The 23,507-nt window shown below is 31.4% G+C and overlaps 2 protein-coding genes across 8 annotated transcripts in view; one reads left to right on the top strand and one right to left on the bottom strand.

Annotated features, from left to right (window-relative positions):
- Positions 1 to 4,643, bottom strand: part of LOC148623378 (dnaJ homolog subfamily A member 3, mitochondrial-like) — a 32,547-nt gene extending 27,904 nt beyond the window's left edge. For 4 of the 6 annotated variants that reach the window (XR_015919423.1, XR_015919424.1, XM_088565210.1 and 1 more), the window contains exons 1-2: positions 4,198 to 4,637; positions 2,532 to 2,596 (exon numbers count right to left, since the gene is read on the bottom strand). Coding sequence is in view for 4 of the 6 variants with exons in the window: in XM_088565210.1 (XP_088421336.1) it covers positions 2,532 to 2,587 (56 nt within the window). In the remaining 2 variants the exon portion in view is untranslated. Of the gene's footprint in view, positions 1 to 2,531; positions 2,597 to 3,759; positions 3,936 to 4,197 lie in introns of all 6 variants that reach the window. The other 2 variants (XM_088565213.1, XM_088565212.1) reach the window with 2 other exon arrangements.
- Positions 4,644 to 5,646: 1,003 nt separating this feature from the next.
- Positions 5,647 to 23,359, top strand: LOC148623377 (uncharacterized). Of its 2 annotated transcripts, none has more exons than XM_088565209.1 (8): positions 5,647 to 5,762; positions 8,507 to 8,579; positions 9,967 to 10,054; positions 10,580 to 10,731; positions 11,185 to 11,400; positions 13,218 to 13,322; positions 14,968 to 15,126; positions 20,552 to 23,359. In XM_088565209.1, the coding sequence occupies exons 2-7, from the start codon at positions 8,512 to 8,514 to the stop codon at positions 15,113 to 15,115; spliced, it is 777 nt and encodes a 258-aa protein (XP_088421335.1). In that variant the 5' UTR covers positions 5,647 to 5,762; positions 8,507 to 8,511; the 3' UTR covers positions 15,116 to 15,126; positions 20,552 to 23,359. The 2 variants fall into 2 exon arrangements, with proteins under 2 accessions (XP_088421335.1, XP_088421334.1); XM_088565208.1 differs by lacking the exon at positions 5,647 to 5,762 and adding an exon at positions 6,428 to 6,581.
- Positions 23,360 to 23,507: the final 148 nt, after the last annotated feature.

Genomic DNA, 23,507 nt, shown 5'->3' with positions numbered 1-23,507 from the left:
GTTGTTGCCCTTGTAAGTATTTTTGTGAGTTTAGAAAAAAATCATAAAAAATAGAAACTTTCAATTGGTATTATGGGTCTTACTACAAGGCCTATTAAAGTTCTCAGCTACAAGGGTCCGAGATGTAAAACAACCCTTTATTAGAATTATTGCCCTTAAAATGTCAAAAATTGTGATTTTTGGTTTTTTTTTTTAGCTGATAGCTTGAAGAACCATACATGATGAAAGGATTTTGATGACAAAAGTATGATAGGGTACAAATTTATTTATTTGAGTTATTGAAAGACCAAAAACACCTTTTTCAATAGGTGAGTTACAGTTGTACCTATTAAACCAAACTACCACGGACGCTTACAACGGTAGTGAATAAAATACTTCCTGACCAATAAGTGGCATAACAATGCTCCACACAAATAAGTTGTAGTACATTTGTGTTTTATAAATATTTAAAGAATCATTTTCTTAAATGATTAAATTTCAACTGCATATTTTCAGAGTATTATTGCAATAAACCTCAGAAATTCCTATTCAGCTTAATAATGGAATCTCAATTTTGAAAATTTTAATTTAACAGTGGGACAGCTGTATGAACATTTGGTGTAAAAAAAAACAAAAATCCATGTGGTCAGGCTATATTACAAAGCTAGGTCACTTCACATTATTTGAAAAACTATTCTAAGTTTTACAGTAAACATGATATAGTGAGGAACCTCAAAAGGAGAGACACAGTACAAGTCATCATACCAAATATCTTAGTATTACCTTCATTAAAAGCTGAGAAATCAGTAACAAATTACTATGTCATACAGTAAACAAATACAGGAATTAGGTAAAATAATGGTCCACATGGGGAATGGAAATATCAACAGCTATGGATGGGTTATAGCACACCCCCCAGCTCCAATTTCTGGTATATTGAAATACAGGCAATACAACATTGCCATCAAAACTGAGCACTGTTGGTAAAATCAGTAGTCAAAACAGTGCAGAAGATATATTGAAAACATAATGAAAATCCATCATCTAGGATTTTTTTTTGTCAGAAATGGAATATTTCATAATAAAACCTGGATGTCAGAAAAAAAAACTATTTCAGGCAGCATTTATATGGGATGTATTTCTTATAACATTGGTCCAAAAGCATGTCTCAAAGGCAATGATGGAGCATTAAAAGTGGCTGCTACCTATGGCATACAACTGAAAAATATAAATACCAACACCCTGGACAGGCTGGTATATTAATGCACACGAAAGGGAAAATTATAATTTTAAAATCAAGATCATTATGTTTGTCATATTTTTTTGAATTGAGATGACATCTAATTCAAGATAAATTTCTTTAAAAGATGGGGAGGAAGCTGTGTCAGTATTGCTATCACTTATGTTCTGTTTTTAGCAACAATGGCCAGGACTTTTCTTGGATCAAAAAGCCAAACCATATACAGAAGAAACTTAAAAATATTCATTAAAATCTGTCAAGTACAAAACTGAAGTTTCAGGGAAAAGATATTTGAAGAATTGTTAACAGAAAATAGACATACACAAAAAAAACCATAAAATATAAAAAATGACAGTACAGAAACAAATGTAAATTAGTAACCCAAACTCCAGTAGAAACTTGGACCTCTGAGGTGCACTGATAGAGTTAACAACCACTGCTATTCTAGAAAAACCTGGCAGGTTGCTTATAAAATGTCACGTCTGAGGTAAACATACGAGGAAAACAATTGGTCATGGTGAACACAACACTATTCTTTTTCAGTTAATCAAGAAAAAAATCATTAATGTAATAATACACATGTACATCTGTCTAAGTTTTCATGGAAAAAACATTGTTAATACTGCCATCAATACCTCTAAACTAAATAACAAAATGTTTAGAATACAGTGTGATGATGACTTCGCAAGATTTAAGGAACTGATAGACTTAAGCAAATCATCAAACTTATGGAAATGTGGTCTCATTTCATCTTTGTGACTGCTAACAGCTAAGAAAATATCAAAACTATGGACTTAACCAATCACATCCGGGTATTGTCAGTTATGTGCTTCATATTCAAAAGATATATAACTGCATCAAATTTCAAACTGTCCAGTCTTAAATGACAATCGACAATTAATGAACTGAAAACTGTATTGTCTTCTGGGACATGACATCTACAGTGAACTTTTAAAATTGGACAATATAACACAATGCAACATTCTTTTAGGAGCAAGTTGGACTTACACTGACCCAGACATTATCTTATCCGCAACTGGTTCATTTCTTGTGAACTGTACTCTCTAAAGACGTGCCTGTATATACATTTCTATATTGATTAACACTAATTTTTCCATTTGCATTATGTAATTGTATTTATATGTCACATCACCTTTTGGAGGAATTAAAGTTATGTATGTATGCATGTATGTATGTATGTATGTATGTACATTCTACCCCATCCCAAATCTTTGTAAAGGTACAACAAAAATGTTTTACATATTCACTGCATTAAAACACTCCATGGTCAGAAAATAAATTATAAAAATACCTCACTGAATTGAAAGGCTTGCTGGCTGGCTTCAGTCTCAGACTCACTCTTATCATTATCTGAAACTAAATACAATATACATGTACATATATATATACTTTTGAAAATACGAATGCTTAGTGGTGGTGATAGGCTTCAATAATTAAGTCTAAACTCCTAACCTGAAGACTTTTTAAAAAAAATTGACTTGTATATGTTTCTTAAAAACAATATTAATGAACATTGTCATAGTTGAGTCAGAACAATGTGTCAATCAAAAGTTATGATATTTGTATATCTTCCATACTTCATTGAGTTATAAGGCCAAACATAAAAATATTTCTGTTTGCTGTTCCCCTTCACAATAGTTTGACATAGGTAGGGAAATAATTTTATTTTATTGAAATTTTTTAAGAGGACAAAATGCAGAATAAAGTATCCTTATTTCTTATTTGTTTGTGATGCTATACAAAAACTGTATCAGTAATGTCACTGATACATGTATGTTAATCTAAAGGTCATGCTCCCCTACCGGTGCACCTGGTTCATGCTCCCAGTTTTAGTTGGAGTCTGAGTTGCTCATTTACTTTGTTTCTTTGTACGTATTATTTTAGTTACTTCATGTTCTTTGTTGTGTTTGTCAGTTTTCCATGTCTGGTTCGCCTGAATATAGCTGAAATACTGCTGCTCAGGCATTAAACCCCAACAACCAATCAATCAATCCATGTCGGTCTTTGTACCTAGATTACATTCTTGTGATTTCCACTAGAATCATGGTTGCCTTGATTACTCCATCCAAATCTCAAATCATAATACAACTTTTCACATCTGCAGTCAATGTTTGATACATGGAAATAAAAATTTGAAATTGATATCAAATGACCTAATATCAAATATAGATAGAACGTCATTGAACAAACTGTTCATTCTAGCAGTTATATCAGACAAAATTAACCATTAACAATGTAAGGCTAGAAACATTTTGAAAACCTGCAAATAAAGAAAGAAAAAAATGACTAGAACCACTCAAAATCACTGAAATTGCCTTTTCAAAATCTGGTTCAAAATTTACCCTGTTAGTTAATATGTCTGAGACACACTGTTATCACATCTAATTTATCAAGGGTCATATCATCAGGGTCAGTGATGTCTTCAAACATATCATTCCATGCAAAATTTTATGAGAAACTGTAAAAGGTAAATAACATTGATAAAAGTTGAGACAACACTTCAGACAAAGAACATTTACCAGATTTTCCAAGTGTTTTCACAACACTGATCAAGATACAGCTAAAAGAACTGGTACCGCAACCTCAGCCCACAAAAAAACATCTGAGTCTTGGCAATCAAATAATTTTAGTTGGGTCCTTCGAATCGAGTTGGTTAGTGAACAGCAAACAACTTTGTTAAATTTATAGGACTAAACTATGTTGGAAAAGGGAAAAGATTTATATGTATTCCATATGGCTTTGGAAATATAAGAAAGATATAAATTCAGTGTTCTAAAGTTCAAATTACTTATGACTTTTGGGATTCAGTGTCAGGAGCTGTTTTCTGATTTGGCCGCCCACTGAATGGCCAAATCAGAAAACAGCTCCAGACACTGAATCCCAGAAGGGATTAACATTCTTCCATATTAAACTTAATAAAACAAATGTAGTTATGCAATATGGTTAAAAGATCTTACATTTGCCTCATTAGTTGACAGCACTGCATTATATCATATAAACACTTTGTATGGTAGGTCTTATGAGGTATTTAGTTAATAATGGTGTAGTGTACTTGGTAAAGTTGATAGTATTAGTCAGCTACGTTAAGGGATTTACTCTTTAGCTCAGTTGGTTAGAGCACTGACTATAGAACGAGAGGTCCAGGGGTCGATTCCCACAGCAAAAGTGATTTTTCACAATAACATTTTCAAAGCTAAGGTTCAGCTGTCGTCCTTGAACGCATGTAAATAATCCAGAAATTGATAACAGGTCGATAATGTTTCAGACCAAACGAAAAGTGACGAAACAAGTTACTACTAACTTCTTATCGGTAAAAACAGAAGATAATGTCTCTTTTCATGACTTGCTCGCGAAGCTTTGATAGGGGATTATTTGCGACGGGGACAGAAACTGAAGAAAAAAGGGGAAGGTCTAAAATGTGTAACCCGAACCCGTACCAACTTTTTCCCGTATCCAAATACTATTTCGGGTATTTCTTCATTATTAATTGGTATTTCCAGCTCAAAGTTGGTACACATTTACAAAATGACATGATGGTTGGGGCTAGAATAATCATTTTAAAAATATTTGTCGATAAAATTGATTTTATTCGATTTTCTGTTTCCAAAAGGTCTAAAATGTGAAATACGAAATTCCCGTACCTAAAATAAAAGTCCGGTATTTTTTTGTTATCTGTGCAATTGTAATGCATGTTTGTCAATCGAACATTATATTATTATAATAATTTTCATTTACGCTAAATTCAATCGCATCAGACTCTGTTTTTGTGTTTGTTTTGTTTTTTTGTTTTGTTTTTTTGTTTTTTTGTTTGTTTGTTTGTTTGTTTGGTTTTTTTTGTTTTGTTTTTTTTTGTTTTTTGTGTTTTGTTGTTTTTTTTTCATTCTGGATAAGATCGTATCCATTCTTCGCTGGTACATGGATTTACGCTAGGTACGGAGTTCTAACTCCATCACTTCCTTTTTTTAAAAGCAATTTTCAATCTTTCAAAATTTTATCCAAAGACTCAAAGTAAAGTTTTAACTTCTAAATGGTTTAGAAAAACGTGAAATTCGGACAGGAAAGTGAGAAATAGTCAATAATTAGTTTGGTACGGGGACTTCTGGTTACACATTTCCTTTTGACTTCAGATAAAAAACGATAAAACAAGAAATATTAGAAAAATATACATCATTTTCTTGATTAGAAATTAATTGAAACGGACTTTTCCACATCTCATGCAATTTTCAGTTCTTAGCATACTGTAGGAATGAATATTTTAGCAAAACATTATTTGGGTAAAATACAATACAAAAGCTTTATTTGACGTCGATATTTAAAAAAAAAAACTATACAACATAAGCTCCTGGGAGCTTTTAAAAATCGACTTGGAAAAGTTGGTAGGGTAGGGGTACGGATACGGGTTACACATGTTAGACCATTCCGATGACCGACCTAGATATTTTGGTTTCGTAACCTGTAGGTACAGGTGAAGGGCAAACCTGTTGGACACCCTGTTGGTTCCAAAATGTGTTGTCGTGAAATGGTAGGTATGAAATGAAGTTCAGCCTTACAGAATGAAAAATTCATTGACTACATAACAATTTTTTATACGGCAACCGTTCTATTTGAGCATTCAACATGCACTGACGGTAAATGGCGTACATTTTGTTTTGTTTTGTTTGTTTTTTGGTTTTTTTTTTTTGTTGTTTTTTTTTCATTCTGGATGAGATCGTATCCATTCTTCGCTGGTACGTGGATTTACGCTAGGTACGGAGTTCTAACTCCATCACTTCTTTTTTTAAAAACAATTTTCAATCTTTCAAAATTTTATCCAAAGACTCAAAGTAAAGTTTTAACTTCTAAATGGTTTAGAAAAACGTGAAATTCGGACAGGAAAGTGAGAAATAGTCAATAATTAGTTTGGTACGGGGACTTCTGATTACACATTTCCTTTTGACTTCAGATAAAAAACGATAAAACAAGAAATATTAGAAAAATATACATCATTTTCTTGATTAGAAATTAATTGAAACGGACTTTTCCACATCTCATGCAATTTTCAGTTCTTAGCATACTGTAGGAATGAATATTTTAGCAAAACATTATTTGGGTAAAATACAATACAAAAGCTTTATTTGACGTCGATATTTAAAAAAAAAAAAAAACAATACAACATAAGCTCCTGGGAGCTTTTAAAAATCGACTTGGAAAAGTTGGTAGGGTAGGGGTACGGATACGGGTTACACATGTTAGACCATTCCGATGACCGACCTAGATATTTTGGTTTCGTGACCTGTAGGTACAGGTGAAGGGCAAATCTGTTGGACACCCTGTTGGTTCCAAAATGTGTTGTCGTGAAATGGTAGGTATGAAATGAATTCATTGACTACATAACAATTTTTTATACTGCAACCGTTCTATTTAAGCATTCAACATGCACTGACGGTAAATGGCGTACATTTTGTATATATATTTATCTTTCTGTTGTGACATTACATACGTTACATTGTTTTTGAAGTTACCAGGATGTGGCCTGCTTTTATTAAAAAAACGATTTTCTTACTTATATATTCAGTCATTTTTCTTTTACATTTTTGTTGCAGTATATTAAAAATAAAAGATAATAACAGTGCACTGAGTGACTGACTTGACAAATACTTCGATATGGTCTTGTCTTCTGATTTCTCAAGTCACCTTAATCCCTTTTTGGATTTGAGGCTGGAGATATTTTTTGTTTTGACCACCACTGATGGCAGTCAAAACAAAAAATATATGCAGCACCGAATCCTAAAAGGGATTAAATTCACCTATTTTCATGAACTATTTACATTTATTTCATATCAGTAATTTCAGTTGGATAAAACCTTTATATGTGGTATTAATTAACTTGCAGTATACAGTTTCATTAGTCAGTATCATAATGTGATAAAACCCGTGCAGGTTTGGGTGTCAGAAGAATAGGCATGCAGCAGCGCTATGCTTGTCGTAAAAGGCGACTAAATAGTGCTCAGAACCTTAACCGGGGGCTAGGGCGCTCTGCCCACAAATAATAGCCAATCTCAGGCTGGTGGGCAGGCTATTATTTCTAACTCTGTCTAAATATCACAATATTGACCAGTTTATCAACAACTATAATGTTTATTTCATTGAGGAACCATATCCTCGACTTTTTTTTCAGAAAATCATGTTTCTGCATATTTACATTGACAACTGCTTGATCACAAATGCGTTTTAAAAAGGGAATGTAACTAAATTTGTAACAGGGCATTATCACATTATGATATTGACTGGTAAAACTTTATACTGCAGGTTAACTAATACCACGTGTAAAGATTTTATCCAATTGAAATTACTGATTTTTTACTGATACGAAAAAATCATTAATTGCTGATCACTGTCACTTCCTATTGCTGCAGTTAACAGTCATGGTGGGCAGAGATGTGGTTAGTTAATAAATAATAGGCAGACCCAGAGGCTGCTTGGCCACGTATTCATTTTATTGTTCTCATAGATTGTTGTCACTTCATTAGAAATATTGTGGAATTCATATACATGAGAGGGAAGTGTAATTCTTGCATAACAGTACTGTTGGAACTTCTCAGGCTTTTACTTCTCAATTAGTGGACAGTTATTGCCATAGTGGCAGTTTCACTGTATAAAAAGGATAACAGATACACAAAATCAAATGAGCACTTGACTGAGGGGGCACAAATTTTGGCACAAAATTATTTTTAACTCTCTTGAAGAAATACAATCCAGGTAAACCTGAGTACAATTAGTACAACTTTTCTCGAGAAAATGAATATGGTATATCAGAGTTCATCCCTCTATCCATCCTACATTCACACTTCACACAATAACTCAAAATGCTGCCATCAATTGTTTAAAAACTTGTGTGAATTGTTTCTTTTGATTTTTTTCATGATTTTTATGAATTGTGTAGAAATGGATAAGGCCATTTTCTTCAAAAGGAGGGATAGAAATTTTTTTCCCTTGAAAAGAATTTAATTTTTTTCAGCAGCAGCCAAAGTTCAAACATTTTTTTGAAAATCTACATCATTAAGTAATGGGGGAAATATTGAATCATAATTTTTTTTCTGTCTATGGCTGAGTTAAAAAAAAAAATTATTTGCTCAGATTTGAGTTAATTTTTTTTTCAAAATAATCCCAGCCCATCCCCCAGTATAAATATGGTTGGTGCCTTATTTAAAGAGAATTCAAGTGTTATTATTTACATGTTTGTACTATTTATTGGTAAAATATAAACTATTCCTTTTTTTTTTTAAGGTTAAATGATGTTCAAATGTGTAGCTCCGCAGAGATGTTTGAAAAGCCAATCCTTCATCTATCAAACCAACAGGTAATTGTTGTTTTCAATCTTGATGTTTGCATACATGAAGGTTGCTAATATTTTTTCAGTTAATTACAAATTATCTGACCCTTATTTTATCTTATAACCTTTAAACAATTATACTTTTCCTAGAATATCTTTTTAAGTCGCTAATATTGTTAGCAACTTCTTGCACTCGTAAATTCAGTACTTAATATTTGCATAAATATGTAGTTATATGCCACATAATGCTGCAGATCCTTGTCATGTTTACTGCCATAGCATCATAGTTCTGGCTTCATACGAGATAAAAATGTACCTTTTAAGTATCATACATGTGTGTTCTACCAATTTTAGAGCATATTGCTTTTGTACCATTTCTGATGTTGAAAGTAGGCCAAAATCAGTGACAGTGAATATTTTTGATGATTAACGACTTTGAAGTCTTCAGTCTTTGATTTAGTTAAAGCAGAAAGGTTTTGTACTGTTCTTTGTACTCAGCACATCTCCTATTTTTGACCCCTGCCTTTCATGAAAGCAGGGGAGTATAGAATTTGGCTTTCCGGCCATTCTTGGACAGTTGAAGGCTTATGAGGTAAAGAAGACACCTATTTAATTTGAGGTCATTAGGTTGAAGGTCAAGGTCACCCAGACTTTAACAAAATATAATTTGGGGACCAAGAATTGGTTTCTGGAGCTTTATTTTTTTAAACGCCTTCATAGAATTTCTCTAAACAGACATTTGAAGGCTCGTGGGATAAAGAAGACACCTATCAAATTTGAGGTCAGTAGATTTAAGGTCAAAGTCACACTGACTTAATAAAATATAATTTTGGGGGCGAAAATTGGTTTCCAGAGCGTTAATTTGAACACCTTCATAGAATTTCACCGAACTTGGACAGTTGAAGGCTTTTGAGGTAAGGAAATAATATTCCATGAAATTTTACTTTTGTAGTGAAACTGGGGGACATGGAGCACTGTTATATTCAAAGCAATAAAAATATTTACACAAAAAATATACATCTACAACTGAGATGACATGTTAAAGATCTTTTCTGTGTTTTCAATTTTTAATGTAAAGAGATATCTGTTTGCCATGTTTTATTGTCAAGCTCTTTTATTCTACATGTGTATTAGATACTGTCAAGTGACTTTCATTCATGTATCAGTTTTAATGGTTTCTTAAAATTTCTCTAGTTCATGTAGTTTTGATGTATTGGATTTCATAATAGAGCAATGCAAATTAAGCATTTTGTTAGGAATTTGAGTTTGTGGCTTGTCAAAACCACAGAAAACCATAAAAATTGGTACCCCACAGAAAATAGTTCTTCCACAATAATACATTTCTATGTAGCTATTACATACTAGATTAATATCTAAAATGATGTATGTAACACTGTTTATAAATTGTTTACAGATTGTTGAACCACTATGAAGCATTAGGATTAAATAGAGATGCTACACATCAACAAATAAAACAAGCTTATAAAGAAAAATCTCTTCAGGTAGATAACTGAGATTAATGACCGAACTAATTTGTTATCCTTTTGTTTTTATACATTTTTTTAAATTCAGTTGTATAATATAACGGTTATGTTATTTTCCATAACCATTTGTTTCCAGACAATAAATTGAGAATTGACCTTTATGTAGGATCCAAGGTAGGACAGGATAAATTTATGTAGTTCTGGCCCATACTCAGCTGTTCAGGAATTAGGACCTGATGAGGCCAGTAATAAATGCTTTCCTAAAAGAAGGAGAAGTCAGAATTGCTGATAATATAACAATTACTTAAGTAAGTAAATGGATCTTTTTGAAATTCTTATACAATGAACTTCACCACAATGAAATGTTTTGATTAATTATAGAGGTTGTGGCCTTTATCATTTAGAAATTATGTGCCAAAAACAAGATTTAAAAATTAGATACAAATTTCATTAACAAGAGTAATGTGCAAACATGGATAACTGAATTTCAACATACCTGTATTTTACCTACATACCACATATTGAATTGTTGTATTATTGTAGCTTCACCCTGATATCAATCAAAATGACCCGACTACACATGATCGATTTATCCGAGTTCAGGAAGCCTACCAGGTCCTGAGTAAAGAAAGATCAAAAGACTGCTATGATAGAGAGTTAGAAGTTATCAACATTTATAATATACGCAGCATGATGTAAGTTCAGAAAGGTCAAGAAAATTTTATGACGGAGAGTCAGAAGTAATCATTATTTACATTATACATAGCATGATGTAAGTTCAGAAAGGTCAAGAGAATGCTATGACAGAGTCAGAAGTAATCAACATTTACAATAGACACAGCATGATGTAATTAAAAGTAATCAACATTTACAATAGACACAGCATGATGTAATTAAAAGAATTTTTGTTTTGTTTATTATATGAGATCAGTAAGTAAAACTGTGCTGAAACTATTATAGGTTGTTTCTTTTTTCATGTCCTATATCAGATTACACTGATCAATCCATGGCATTATGAATTAACGTATGTAAATTCTATTAAAGTTCTTGTTTTCCTTGAGAATGTAGGAGGTAACCAACAAGTTGACTAGACAATTAAATATATATAGAGAAAATCAATTTACAACTATTATGTAATGATTTTTAAGGATAGAAACTGATGAAGAAAGATTTTCTAGACTGCACATGAACTTCCAGAACCATTTCGGAGTGAAAATAGAAAGAGCAGACTTCATTAAACAGTACAGTGCTTATGAAGAGAAAAAGCAGCAGTCTTGTAAAACAGAGAATATTGTACATGGTTGGATGTCCTATATAGCAACCTCAGCTGCCCTCCTTTTTGTTGTAACTTTTGCTATTCTTGTGTAAGTGGTTTCAGTATAATCAAACATGAACTGTTGCACTAAGTTGGCTTTTTCACAAACCTTCATTTAGAAGATAAAAAATATTTTGAACTTGAATTAGCAGTATTTATAGTTTTTTTTATGTAACATACTGTTTCTTTGAAGTTTACAAGAACACTAATGAGTTGACCAGAATAAAAACAATAACACTTGGCATCTTCTAACTCCACTCATAATCTTTAGCTCATTTGAATCAAACATTACCATTAGCTCATCAGAAAACATTTATATTTAGTTTAATAGAATCAACGATCTCCTGAAAAGCTCACTCATATCAAACATGACCTTTAGTTCTCTAGAATCAAACATGACCTTTGGTTCACTAGAATCAAACATGACCTTTAGTTCTCTAGAATCAAACATGACCTTTAGTTCACTAGAATTAAACATGACCTTTAGTTCACTAGAATCAAACATGACCTTTAGTTCACTAGAATCAAACATAACATAAAGTTCTCTAGAATCAAACATGACCTTCATTTCTCTAGAATCAAACATGACCTTTAGTTCACTAGAATCAAACATAACATAAAGTTCTCTAGAATCAAACATGACCTTTACTTCCGTAGAATCAAACATGACCTTTAGTTCACTAGAATCAAACATAACATAAAGTTCTCTAGAATCAAACATGACCTTTAGTTCTCTAGAATCAAACATGACCTTTAGTTCTCTAGAATCAAACATGACCTTTATTTTTCTAGAATTAAACATGACCTTTAGTTCTCTAGAATCAAACATGACCTTTAGTTCTCTAGAATCAAACATGACCTTTAGTTCACTAGAATCAAACATGACCTTTAGTTCACTAGAATCAAACATGACCTTTAGTTCACTAGAATCAAACATAACATAAAGTTCTCTAGAATCAAACATGACCTTCATTTCTCTAGAATCAAACATGACCTTTAGTTCTCTAGAATCAAACATGACCTTTAGTTCACTAGAATCAAACATGACCTTTACTTCTGTAGAATCAAACATAACATAAAGTTCTCTAGAATCAAACATGACCTTTACTTCTGTAGAATCAAACATGACCTTTAGTTCACTAGAATCAAACATAACATAAAGTTCACTAGAATCAAACATGACCTTTAGTTCTCTAGAATCAAACATGACCTTTAGTTCTCTAGAATCAAACATGACCTTTATTTTTCTAGAATTAAACATGACCTTTAGTTCTCTAGAATCAAACATGACCTTTAGTTCTCTAGAATCAAACATGACCTTTAGTTCTCTAGAATCAAACATGGCCTTTACTTCTCTAGAATCAAACATGACCTTTAGTTCTCTTGAATCAAAAATGACCTTTAGTTCTCTAGAATCAAACATGGCCTTTACTTCTGTAGAAACAAATATGATCAATGATATTTGTAGGGATTTTAATTATTTTTAGAAGAATGTTTTTATGTGATGGAAGGATGCTTCATTTTGTTTTTCAATATTTTCTATTTTCGTTTTTTAGGGATATACCACTTATATAATTCAATAATTGAGGGATAAGCAAGTGAACATACAATGCACAATAAGCTACATCAGTACATGTATCTGCAGCTTTTAATTGATGAAAAAATAGACTTTGTGTTGGTAATATGTTGTTATTTGTTTACATGGACGGTCATTGATAGTAAACACAGATAATACAAACTGTACCCCTTTATACCTAACTTAATGAACTGCATACTTTTTATTGCCATTCTAAACCTACAAAAACTCATTGATATTTTTAACTTTGTCAGTCTTAAGATATTTCTTTATTTTTTTTCATTTTTAAGGAATGACAATAGAAAAAGGCATGCTGATGCACAGAGGTCCATGGCAAGTAGTCACATGGATGAGAGAAAACAGATGTTTATGAAACAACTCAATGACAAAGAGCAGTATGTTGTTTGATGGTTTTTTTTTACGAAAAAATCTAAGAGTAAACTTAATTTTCTGATAAAAACAAAATATGACATTAACCAACAAACTATAGGAATAATCTCTGATGGCCATACAAATAACCACAGCAAACTGTTGTCAAACACCTGACAAATTGTTATACCTGTATACAATAGTATTCACTGACTGGTTTGTAGTCTTGTCCCTATAAAAAAAGACCAAACCAAATTTCTACTATAAAAATCTATTGCAGTAGTCAAATTATTACTGAGGAAAAGTGAAGAAAAGTTTTGTGTTCATTTAAGATAAAATCAGTGTTTTGTCAGTGTGGTTACTATAGATGAAATCTGAAGTTGTCATAAGATAAAGGCAAAATATCTAAAGAGTATTTTTTTTCACTCGGGAAATAGTGTTTGAAAAATAGATGATCTAGTAAGTATATTATTGGAATAGCCTAGTGACTTTTTTTAAGGTTCTGCTAAAGTCAAAATCTAGGATATTAATAGTCAAGATGTTAAGAATGCAATTATCATATTTCTGAAAACATTGTTTAATGCTTCTTTATACAGTATTCTACATATATGCGTGTTTCCTTTTTTTACAAAACATATTACTACAGCCATGCTATGCTAACAACAGCAGTGTAACATGAAATTTTAAAATAAATATACACATTAACCGGAACAAATTTTTATTTGCAAATGCAAATATGCTTTAGCCGAAAAATCTAGTGCAGTGCAAGCTAGCAATATTTGTGACAAATTGCCAGATTTTAATGAAACTTTTAATATTTTATGTTTATTTGTGTTGGTATTAAGCTGGATCATGCCTTAAACTATCTCAATTCATCTAAATTCAAAGAAATGACAATTTTTTCAAGAAAATTAATGCTAGCTTGCAATTCATAATACATTCAGGAACAAGACTATATGAATTTTAGACTTCAAATCTAGTTTTTGACAGCTGTAGATTTATTCTAAAATAGGTTGTTTACACTTTTGTTGTTAATGTTTTAAAGAAGTTATAAAACATTTTTCCCTAAGTTGGACTTGTGTTTCAGCACTAAATTTAATGTATTATGAAAACTGAATAAGAACATTTCATGAAGGAATGTCCTAGATATTGACTTTAGCTGAACCTTAACAAGCTTTATCATTGACATGTTTTTCTCTTATTTAAGTACAACATATTTGTAATTTACATACAAACAGTTAAGGTTATGTAATATTTTTAGAGTGATTGAAATTTGAAGTATTAAGAGAAAAGCATGGTATAAACATGTTTTTTATAGAACAGATAAGTGAAGTCCATTCTAAATTTATCTGTGTTGTGAAGAGATCCTGCCCTTCCTTTTAGTTTTTACTATTTGTTAGTATTGATCCTAAAACAATAACTACTTAAAAGGTGATTTTTTTTCATAAAAAGTCAAAATTTGTCAGGAAAATCTGAATTGATATTCATTTTAAGGGTTAAAGACCAAGGTAACAGGATAATTCCTCCTGCCTTTGTGGAGACTACTATTAACTTTTTTTAATGGATTTTGACCAATCTTAGTACATTCTAATCATTAAGGAAATATAAAATCCTATTGAATTTGAGTCTTTTATTTATTGATCTATTATAGAATCCGTATTGGTTTTTCAGGAAAGAGATGGCATTGTTTTTGACTAAGTTCAGATCACATAGAATTAACAAAAGAAAGGAACAGATTGAGTTTGAAAGATGGAAGTATGAAGAAAATTATAGAAAGCAAAGAGATAGATCAATTAGAAAATCGAAAACCAATATGTGATATATTTCTCAGTAAGTAATTCATATTGTCTTTACATATTTTAGTTATTGAACTAAATAAAAGTTTATGGAGTAAATATAGTGGTTTAGAATTTTTTCAGGTTATGGTTTTCATTTTAATTTATTTTTAAAAAAAGTTTGTGCATACATTGTAGGTTCTTATTAGTAATTACTAGTTATATCTCTGTTGTTATATATGTCATTCTTTTGAAATAGTAAAAAAGGTGTAATGAAATTGCTTTATTGCTGTGAAATAAGAAAAAAATTTTTATACAGGTTGATGATGTATGGTGACTTACATATCCTTAAATATACTAAAAAAATAGAAGGCAGATAATCTAGAAATCTTAATTTGGTTCATTTTGGTGGGGGGGGGGTTATTGTTATGTTTTTTTATAGTGTTTTTATATTATTTAATGAAGGCAAGTTTGCTGTTATTGCATAAAATAGAAAAAAGTTCATCAGTTATTCTGTTCTCATCCTTAACCGCTTAACAGAAAGATATTCATATGTAGATTAGGCATCATAAATAGATGTGCTGAATTTTTATTTTTTTTGGCAAAATGCTTCCTTAAGGAGATAATCAAATTTAAGGGTAAGAGCAACTTCTCCTAAACTACCTTAGAAGAGGAGTCTGTTTTATGAAAAAAGTTTATTTAAGTTCAACCTGTTCTGGTGAACCAAAGTTAGTGCCTTTTTTTCTAAAATGCACCAAAAAATGATCTTTGACAATTTTTTCACTAGAAATGCATGGTCAAAAGTAAGATAGAAACATAATTTTTAGCTCACCTGGGCGAAGGCCATCTGAGCTATTGCCATCACTTGGCGTCCATAGTCGTCGTCATTAACAATTTTTCAAAACTCTTCTTCTGACACTACTCGACCAATTTGAACCAAACTTGGTATGAATGTTCATTGGAGTATCCTGCATAGAACTGATGTGGGGATTTTTGATCTGTTGAAAAACATGTCACCATTACTAAAAATAGAATAATGGGGTAAGACAGTAGTTTTTTGCATATACATTGTATTTCCAAAACCATTAGGTTTAGCAAAATTATTTAAATTGCTGAAATGACCCTTATTATAAGGCCTTCAAAAGTCTTCAGGGATCAAAGTTGTTACTAAAAATAGAACATATGGGTCAGACAGTAGTTTTTCGCATATATCTCGAAAACCGCTAGGTTTAGCTAAATTCTGACAGGGTAAAAGTGTTCAGCATGATGAGATCTATTTGTGGCCAATTTTTCAGTTTAATCCGTTAAGCCGTGTTGGAGTTATTGCCCTTTTTCAACATTTTTTGCTATTTTTTGTTATTTCTTTAAAAAATCTTCTCCACTGACACTACTTTACCAATTGGAACCAAACTTTGTGTGAATGTTCCTTAGGATATCCTGCATAGAAGTGATTTGGGGATTTATGATCTGTTGAAAAACATGGCTGCCGTTACTAAAAATAGAACATAAGGGTCAGACAGTAGTTTTTTGCACATATCTCCAAAACGGTTAGGTTTAGCCCAAATTCTTTCCATAGCTAAAATGATCCATATTATTAGGACTACAAAAGTCTTCAGGGATAAAAGTTGTCAGACGATTCCTTGTAAGAGTTATTGCCCTTATTTTTTTACAGTTTTCAGTATCTTGAAAACTATGATAGAAATTCTTCTTAGCCAGCACTCCACAGTTTAGTTTAGTTTCGCACTTTTGGCTAGGGATGAAAAATGACATGAATGGAAACTGGTAGTTGCTATAGTGATTAAAAATGAAGAATCTATTGTTGATAAAACATTTTCTGAAAAAAGGGGACTTTTAAAAGTATTTTGCAATGTTTTATATATATTCAATGTTGAAGGGGCTTTTTTTCAATGACAATTTGACTTCATTGTGAAAGTGAAAGTAAGTCAATTTTTTACCATGCTAAATTTAATAAGTGGATTACAAAGTGAAAAAGCTCAAAATCTAACCGGCGATGCCCATATGAGGAAGGGGTTTTTGAAGGGAAAAGTTTGAACAGTTTCAGGGATTGAAATAAAAATTTCAGATATTTTGCGGGAAATTTGATATTTTTAAACCTGATTTTATGAACTTTTTTGCAAATTTTCGCATATTTTTGCATGGTTTCTATGGTAACCCTATATGCTGTGGGTAATTTTTTTTCCAGAAAATTTTTACTGCATCCTGAAGGCCTTGGCTTGAGCTATTTCTAGATATATAGATTTACAGATGCTTGACAATTTTTTAAAGTGATAAATGTTACACAGCATCAGATTACAAGACCAAAATCAGGCAGTTCTACAATACTGTGGAGTGCTGGCTTAATTAAAGGGAACTGCCTATACCCCTACACATTTAAAAAATTGCTTTACACCTTAGAAACTAGTGTTTTTATGCTATGCTTTGATACAAGGGTTAAAACAATGTAACTTATGGCATGGACCTATGTTGTTGTTAGCTAATAAGTCCCTAGCAACCAAGTATGCAGATTTTTTGCAAAGTTAACAGAACAATCATTGAACTAGTTCATGTGTGAATATGGCTCTTGCCATCACAAAGAATGAAATATATTTTTAAAAGCTAAATATTTGCGCAGGTTACATGTAAAATAGTTAACCGGGCAACTTTTAAGTGCACAATAAGCAAAGGTTTAATAACCTTAGACCTGGAGTGGGCGTTTTAGTATTTGGTTTTCAGTTCATTCAGATTTCTGTGATTTTTCATGTGATGAGCTTCAAATGCACTATTTTGGCATAAAACCTGTGTTAAAAGCTTACAAAACCCCAAATTTAGGGTTTATAAGTACATATGGGTTGTGATTTTGTATGTTTTAAGTGGAAATTTTCATCTAAAAGATGATTATAGCAAATACAGTGAAATGCATATCTGTACTTAGGTATAAGGAATGTTCTCCACTAATGAAGAGGAGATAGCCTAGTATGAGAATGCCTCTAAAATTGTTATCAATTGTCCAATTATGATAAATTTGGTATCCTTTTACTCGTAAGAAGGTAAGCTTTCAAGAAATAACTAGAAAATTACAATATTTAATATTGCATTTTGCTTAAGCCAGCACTCCACAGTTTAGTTTAGTTTCGCACTTTTGGCTAGGGATGAAAAATGACATGAATGGAAACCGGTAGTTGCTATAGTGATTAAAAATGAAGAATCTATTGTTGATAAAACATTTTCTGAAAAAAGGGGACTTTTAAAAGTATTTTGCAATGTTTTATATATATTCAATGTTGAAGGGGCTTTTTTTCAATGACAATTTGACTTCATTGTGAAAGTGAAAGTAAGTCAATTTTTTACCATGCTAAATTTAATAAGTGGATTACAAAGTGAAATAGCTCAAAATCTAACCGGCGATGCCCATATGAGGAAGGGGTTTTTGAAGGGAAAAGTTTGAACAGTTTCAGGGATTGAAATAAAAGTTTCAGATATTTTGCGGGAAATTTGATATTTTTAAACCTGATTTTATGAACTTTTTTGCAAATTTTCGCATATTTTTGCATGGTTTCTATGGTAACCCTATATGCTGTGGGTAATTTTTTTCTAGAAAATTTTTACTGCATCCTGAAGGCCTTGGCTTGAGCTATTTCTAGATATATAGATTTATAGATGCTTGACAATTTTTTAAAGTGATAAATGTTACAAAGCATCAGATTACAAGACCAAAATCAGGCAGTTCTACAATACTGTGGAGTGCTGGCTTAGTAATACTGCCCTTGAAAGACAAAATTCAGGCTCCTGGGAGCCTCGTGTTATTAATTCTGAAAGTTGAAGGTTTACTATAGAAGCATATTATAAAAACAAAATAAGACTTAAATCAAATTACCACAGTTTCATTGTATTACAAGAACCCCTCGTTGAATCAACTAAAAACATTATACAGTTGATTGTTGTGTATTGGTCTGTACTTTTTGGAGAAAATTTAATATTTTTGAGTGAGTTATGGACTCCTTATATTTTGAAACTGGTTGGGAAACCCTTCAATCTAAAAGGAAATGAAGGAAACTTAGTTTGTTTTATGAAATTCACCATTAAGATTGTCCATCTTAACTTAATGACTGTTTATCACCGTATCAATGAGATGTAAAGCAAAGAAACTTGCGAACTGATTCTGACTATCGGCAACCATTTACAAGAGTACAGTTATTTTCCAACTCTTTTTTCCCGTCCACGATTAGACTTTGGAACAATTTGGAATCAAATATAAGTAATCTTCCAACCATTTCTAGATTCAAAAAAGCAAACCGATTTGAAATATATAATAAACCTCCTTCTTATTATTTCACAGGTTGTAGATTATGTAATATTCTACACACAAAACTTAGACATAGGTGTAGTGCCCTGAATGTAGATCTATTCTGTGTTAATTTTGTGAATGATCCGGGTTGTGTCTGCGGCTGGGTGGTTGAAGTTGCCATACATTACCTTTTGGAATGCCCATTATATTTAGAGACACAAGAACAATTGAAAAATAATACTGCCTTTTTGCCAGAATTTACAATCGAAACTTTGTTTTTTGGAAATGAAACCTTATCTGATGATTTAAACAAAGATATATTTAAATCAGTTCAATTATTCATCAAACAATCAAAGCGTTTTGACATAGGATGATCACAGCAAGCAATTTTAATTTCATCCTGTTAATATTTCCCATATTTTCTCTCTTTTATACTCTTTTTTTTTTTAGTTCAGATAACTATTGCCACATATATTGAAATGATAAGTTTGTCACATATGATAACATATATGCTGTTCTTGATTCAGTTTTGTCACAATTAGTTGTTTACATTGTATATTATGTTTTATTGCTGACGTATGTTCACAAAATATTTATAATTAATTATGTGGAAAGGACCTTTGTAAGTTGGTATAACTTATGTCCAATCCAATTGCCTGTAAATTTTAGCAATAAAATATGTTTAAACTAGTGAGTTATGGGACTTTTTCATTTTTTTTTTATGGTATATGTTCATGTCACACTTAATTCCATCATGGGATGGACTTATCATGCTGTTTATTGTTGTTTATTTTATTCAAAATGATTTTCTTTAGTAGAGAATTATTAAGTCATATTTAACTTGTTAACTTCCAGTTTTGGTAAAAGATACTGGGACTATAAGGTCTATTATCACTCTGACAATGTCAAATATTTTATCAAATTCAAAGCAGGAATATAGTGTCTATAATTGCTCTGAATGTTCAGTTAGACATCTGTAGTCAGTAATATATTTTTAATCACTTATTTTAAAAACAGGTTTTTTTTAAAATAATCTTAACTTGTTTTTTTTAATATTGCTGAGTATTATCCATTGCAGTTTCTGTCTTGTGAAATATAAAACATGATAATCCTATACATGTATAATAAAAGTTAGTATTGAAGTAGTAAATATACAATAAAAAGAAATTGAAAAAATTTTATTGTCTTTTTTCAGACTATAACAGCTTTCCATCCTGTTTCATTGTTACTATTGTGGTCCTATCTGTAGTCCAGACAGGAAGAAACTGAGAACGGAAAACAGGAGATATTTATCAAATATTATAGACATTCCTCACAACTCACTCCATCTGGTTGTTTTATCAGATTTCAGTTGATTGTTGTATTTTTATGCCAGTTATTGGTATATGGTTGTTGCTTTTTTATCCTCTTCCAAATTAGAACCCTTTAAACCTTCTACAACTTTTCTGGGCTAAAAGCTGTGGTTTTCATTGAGGTTTCAAGAATGCAATATTTTTGAATTGGCATAAAAACAATAATGATGTATCAACTATGTACTATTCACACTATTATATTAAAGTAACCCAGGTTTGACCAGAATTAATTGATTTGCATCATTTTTTAGCTTTTGATATTCGTTATGGTCCTTTGCCAAAAAATATGGCCACTGTTGCTAAAAATAGAACATAGGGGTATTACCATATATATTTTTGTTTATATCTGAAAAACCATAACAGATAGAAGAAATCTGAGACATCTTAGGCTTTTTGGCTCAAAGTAAACTATCTTCCCTGCAAATTTCAAGATAATCCACTTATTTTGGAGTTATTCTTTTTTTTTTTGCTAATTTTACCTTTTTTTGGCAGTTGTTGTCTATTTTTTATAAAACAATAGGAGATTGATGATTAATTTAAATTTAGAAAATGTTCAGTATTTCAATATCTAGCATTGGTGCCAATTTAAAAAAAAACCTGTTAACACTTCTTTGAATTATGGCCCTTGGAAGTGTCATTTTGACCATTTTGTCTGTTGTTAACAAAACAATAGCCAATTGATTATAAATGTAAATTTTCAAAAATGTATATAAAAGTATGTAAAGACTTATGATTGGTGCAAATTTGGGAAAAATCTGTTTATTGCATTTTAATGACTTTTTGCACTCAATTATCATAAGTAGAATCATGATTAATGTTTAAATGTTCGGTACCATGACAAATACCAGGTGAGCGATTCTGGCTCTTGAGAGCCTCTTGTTAAAGTTGTGTAAACACATTAATTCTGGACAAGCCCAGGTTACTTAAATAACATCATGTGATCGGTGCATATTTGATACATCATTCTTGTACTTATGCTTTTTCCAAACAAAAACAAAATCTTGAATTCTTGAAACCTCATTACCCCACAAGTTAGGTGGAGTTATTGTGAGGCAAACCTAGAATAGCTATCTCAGGTGATAGTTCAAACATAAATTAAGGGTAAAAGTGAAGTTGTTGCCAAGGAGATGTGTGATATTCCATGATGTCATTTTAATCAATTTATGGTGTGAAATTGTAAATTGCCATTATAATAATGGAAATTATTTTAACCTATCTGTTGTTTTAAATAGAATTTAGACAGCATTTTACATTTTCTGATACATGCAGCATAAATCTATGAACTTATATATAAATGTATAGTTAGGATGACTGTAAAATTATTTTATTGCCAGCAGTGGCATTTTAATTATAGGGACAATCCTAAAATGGGAACAAGTGTAAATGGGAAGAATTAACTTGAATTAATTGACCCAGGTTTGCCCCCATGGCAAATGTTCAAGTATGAACGGGGTACCAGAGTCATTGAAGTAAGGAGTATAAATTATAATATTCTTAAATACTTTACAGGCTTCATCGACAGCTACATTGTATTTTATTAGCTGACATGGACCAAAGTATAAAAAAAAGCATTTGGTATTCATTTTCAAAGGGCAAACATGTAATTCTAGTATTGAACTTTTCAGCTGTCATAACCTAATCATGATTTGATGAATTATCATTTTGATAAGTTAATTGATTATTATCTTATTATGATGTGAAATTTAATATTGAGATTCAGTCAGTTTGTATCCATTTTAGGCAACTGAGAAGACATTCACATTTTAAATGCTTTGTTGTTAAGGCCACTGTGGACATTTGATTTTGGAAAACAGATTTTAATTTTGTGAATATATCTGTAAGAAATTTTAACTCAAATTTCCTTACCACAAAGGAAGGTCATAATACATAATTTACTTTGAAGGTCATGATCCCTAAAGGGGAAAAACATTGAGCGTTTTTTATAGAACAGCCCTTGCAGTTGTACCATATGTCCTGTCAACACAGGCTGGTTCTGCAGTCAGTAATCTCAGTTACCTTAAGTTCTAGAATTAAAATGTTAGGAAACAGCTTATAAACCACTTAGTTACTACAAAGATATTTCTGTCCACCATTGTGCAACATTCTTACAATATAAGCCTCTTCCAATGAGTTGAGCAATTTCGTGCAGGCGTAGTCCTCAAGTCTCAATGGGATTCTTAAATTTTATTTAGTGAGGGGATGTCACATATTGTCTGTTCTCTGTGTTCACTATAACTGTTAGGAATTACTGTGACCTCATGTTCAAACACCGAGTTATAGGTGTAGAGGTTGGAACCATTGATTTAAGTTTTATTTTTTGATATTATAGTCTGATTTTATGATTATTTTTCTGATGGACAGTTACATTGCTTGAATGGTTGAGAGTTATACTATATCAGGAATGGAGAGCTTGGTTATGTGAATGATGACGAGTATGGTCATATATGTGATGGAGAGTATGATGGAGAATTTGGTGGTATGAATAATGGAGAGCTTAGTTGTATGAATGATGGAGTGTTCAATGGCATGGAGGAGTTCACAAAGCGTACTTCGTGATAGGGAAGTAATAGTGATACTCATTTTCCGTGTTTTAATCAAGAGTTGAATTGTTATGAAATTCATTGGTCAATAAAGAAGATGTTTTTGTTTTACATTTATTGTTTTGATATTTATTGAAGCCAGTATGCTGAAAACATTTCAGAATTTCTGTCCAAGAATTATGCAAAATGTGTATAAGGTGTGGCACTTAAAGAAAAAAAGGTTTTAGATTTTATGGCACTGTAAGTGTATACCCCCCCC

The sequence above is a fragment of the Perna viridis genome, chromosome 2 (genome assembly GCF_037379345.1).
Source record: "Perna viridis isolate PV_CMFRI_1.1 ecotype Kerala chromosome 2, ASM3737934v1, whole genome shotgun sequence".
Lineage (NCBI taxonomy): Eukaryota > Metazoa > Mollusca > Bivalvia > Mytilida > Mytilidae > Perna > Perna viridis.
Note: the sequence above shows the minus strand (reverse complement) of the source record. Positions and strands in the feature narration are given on the sequence as shown.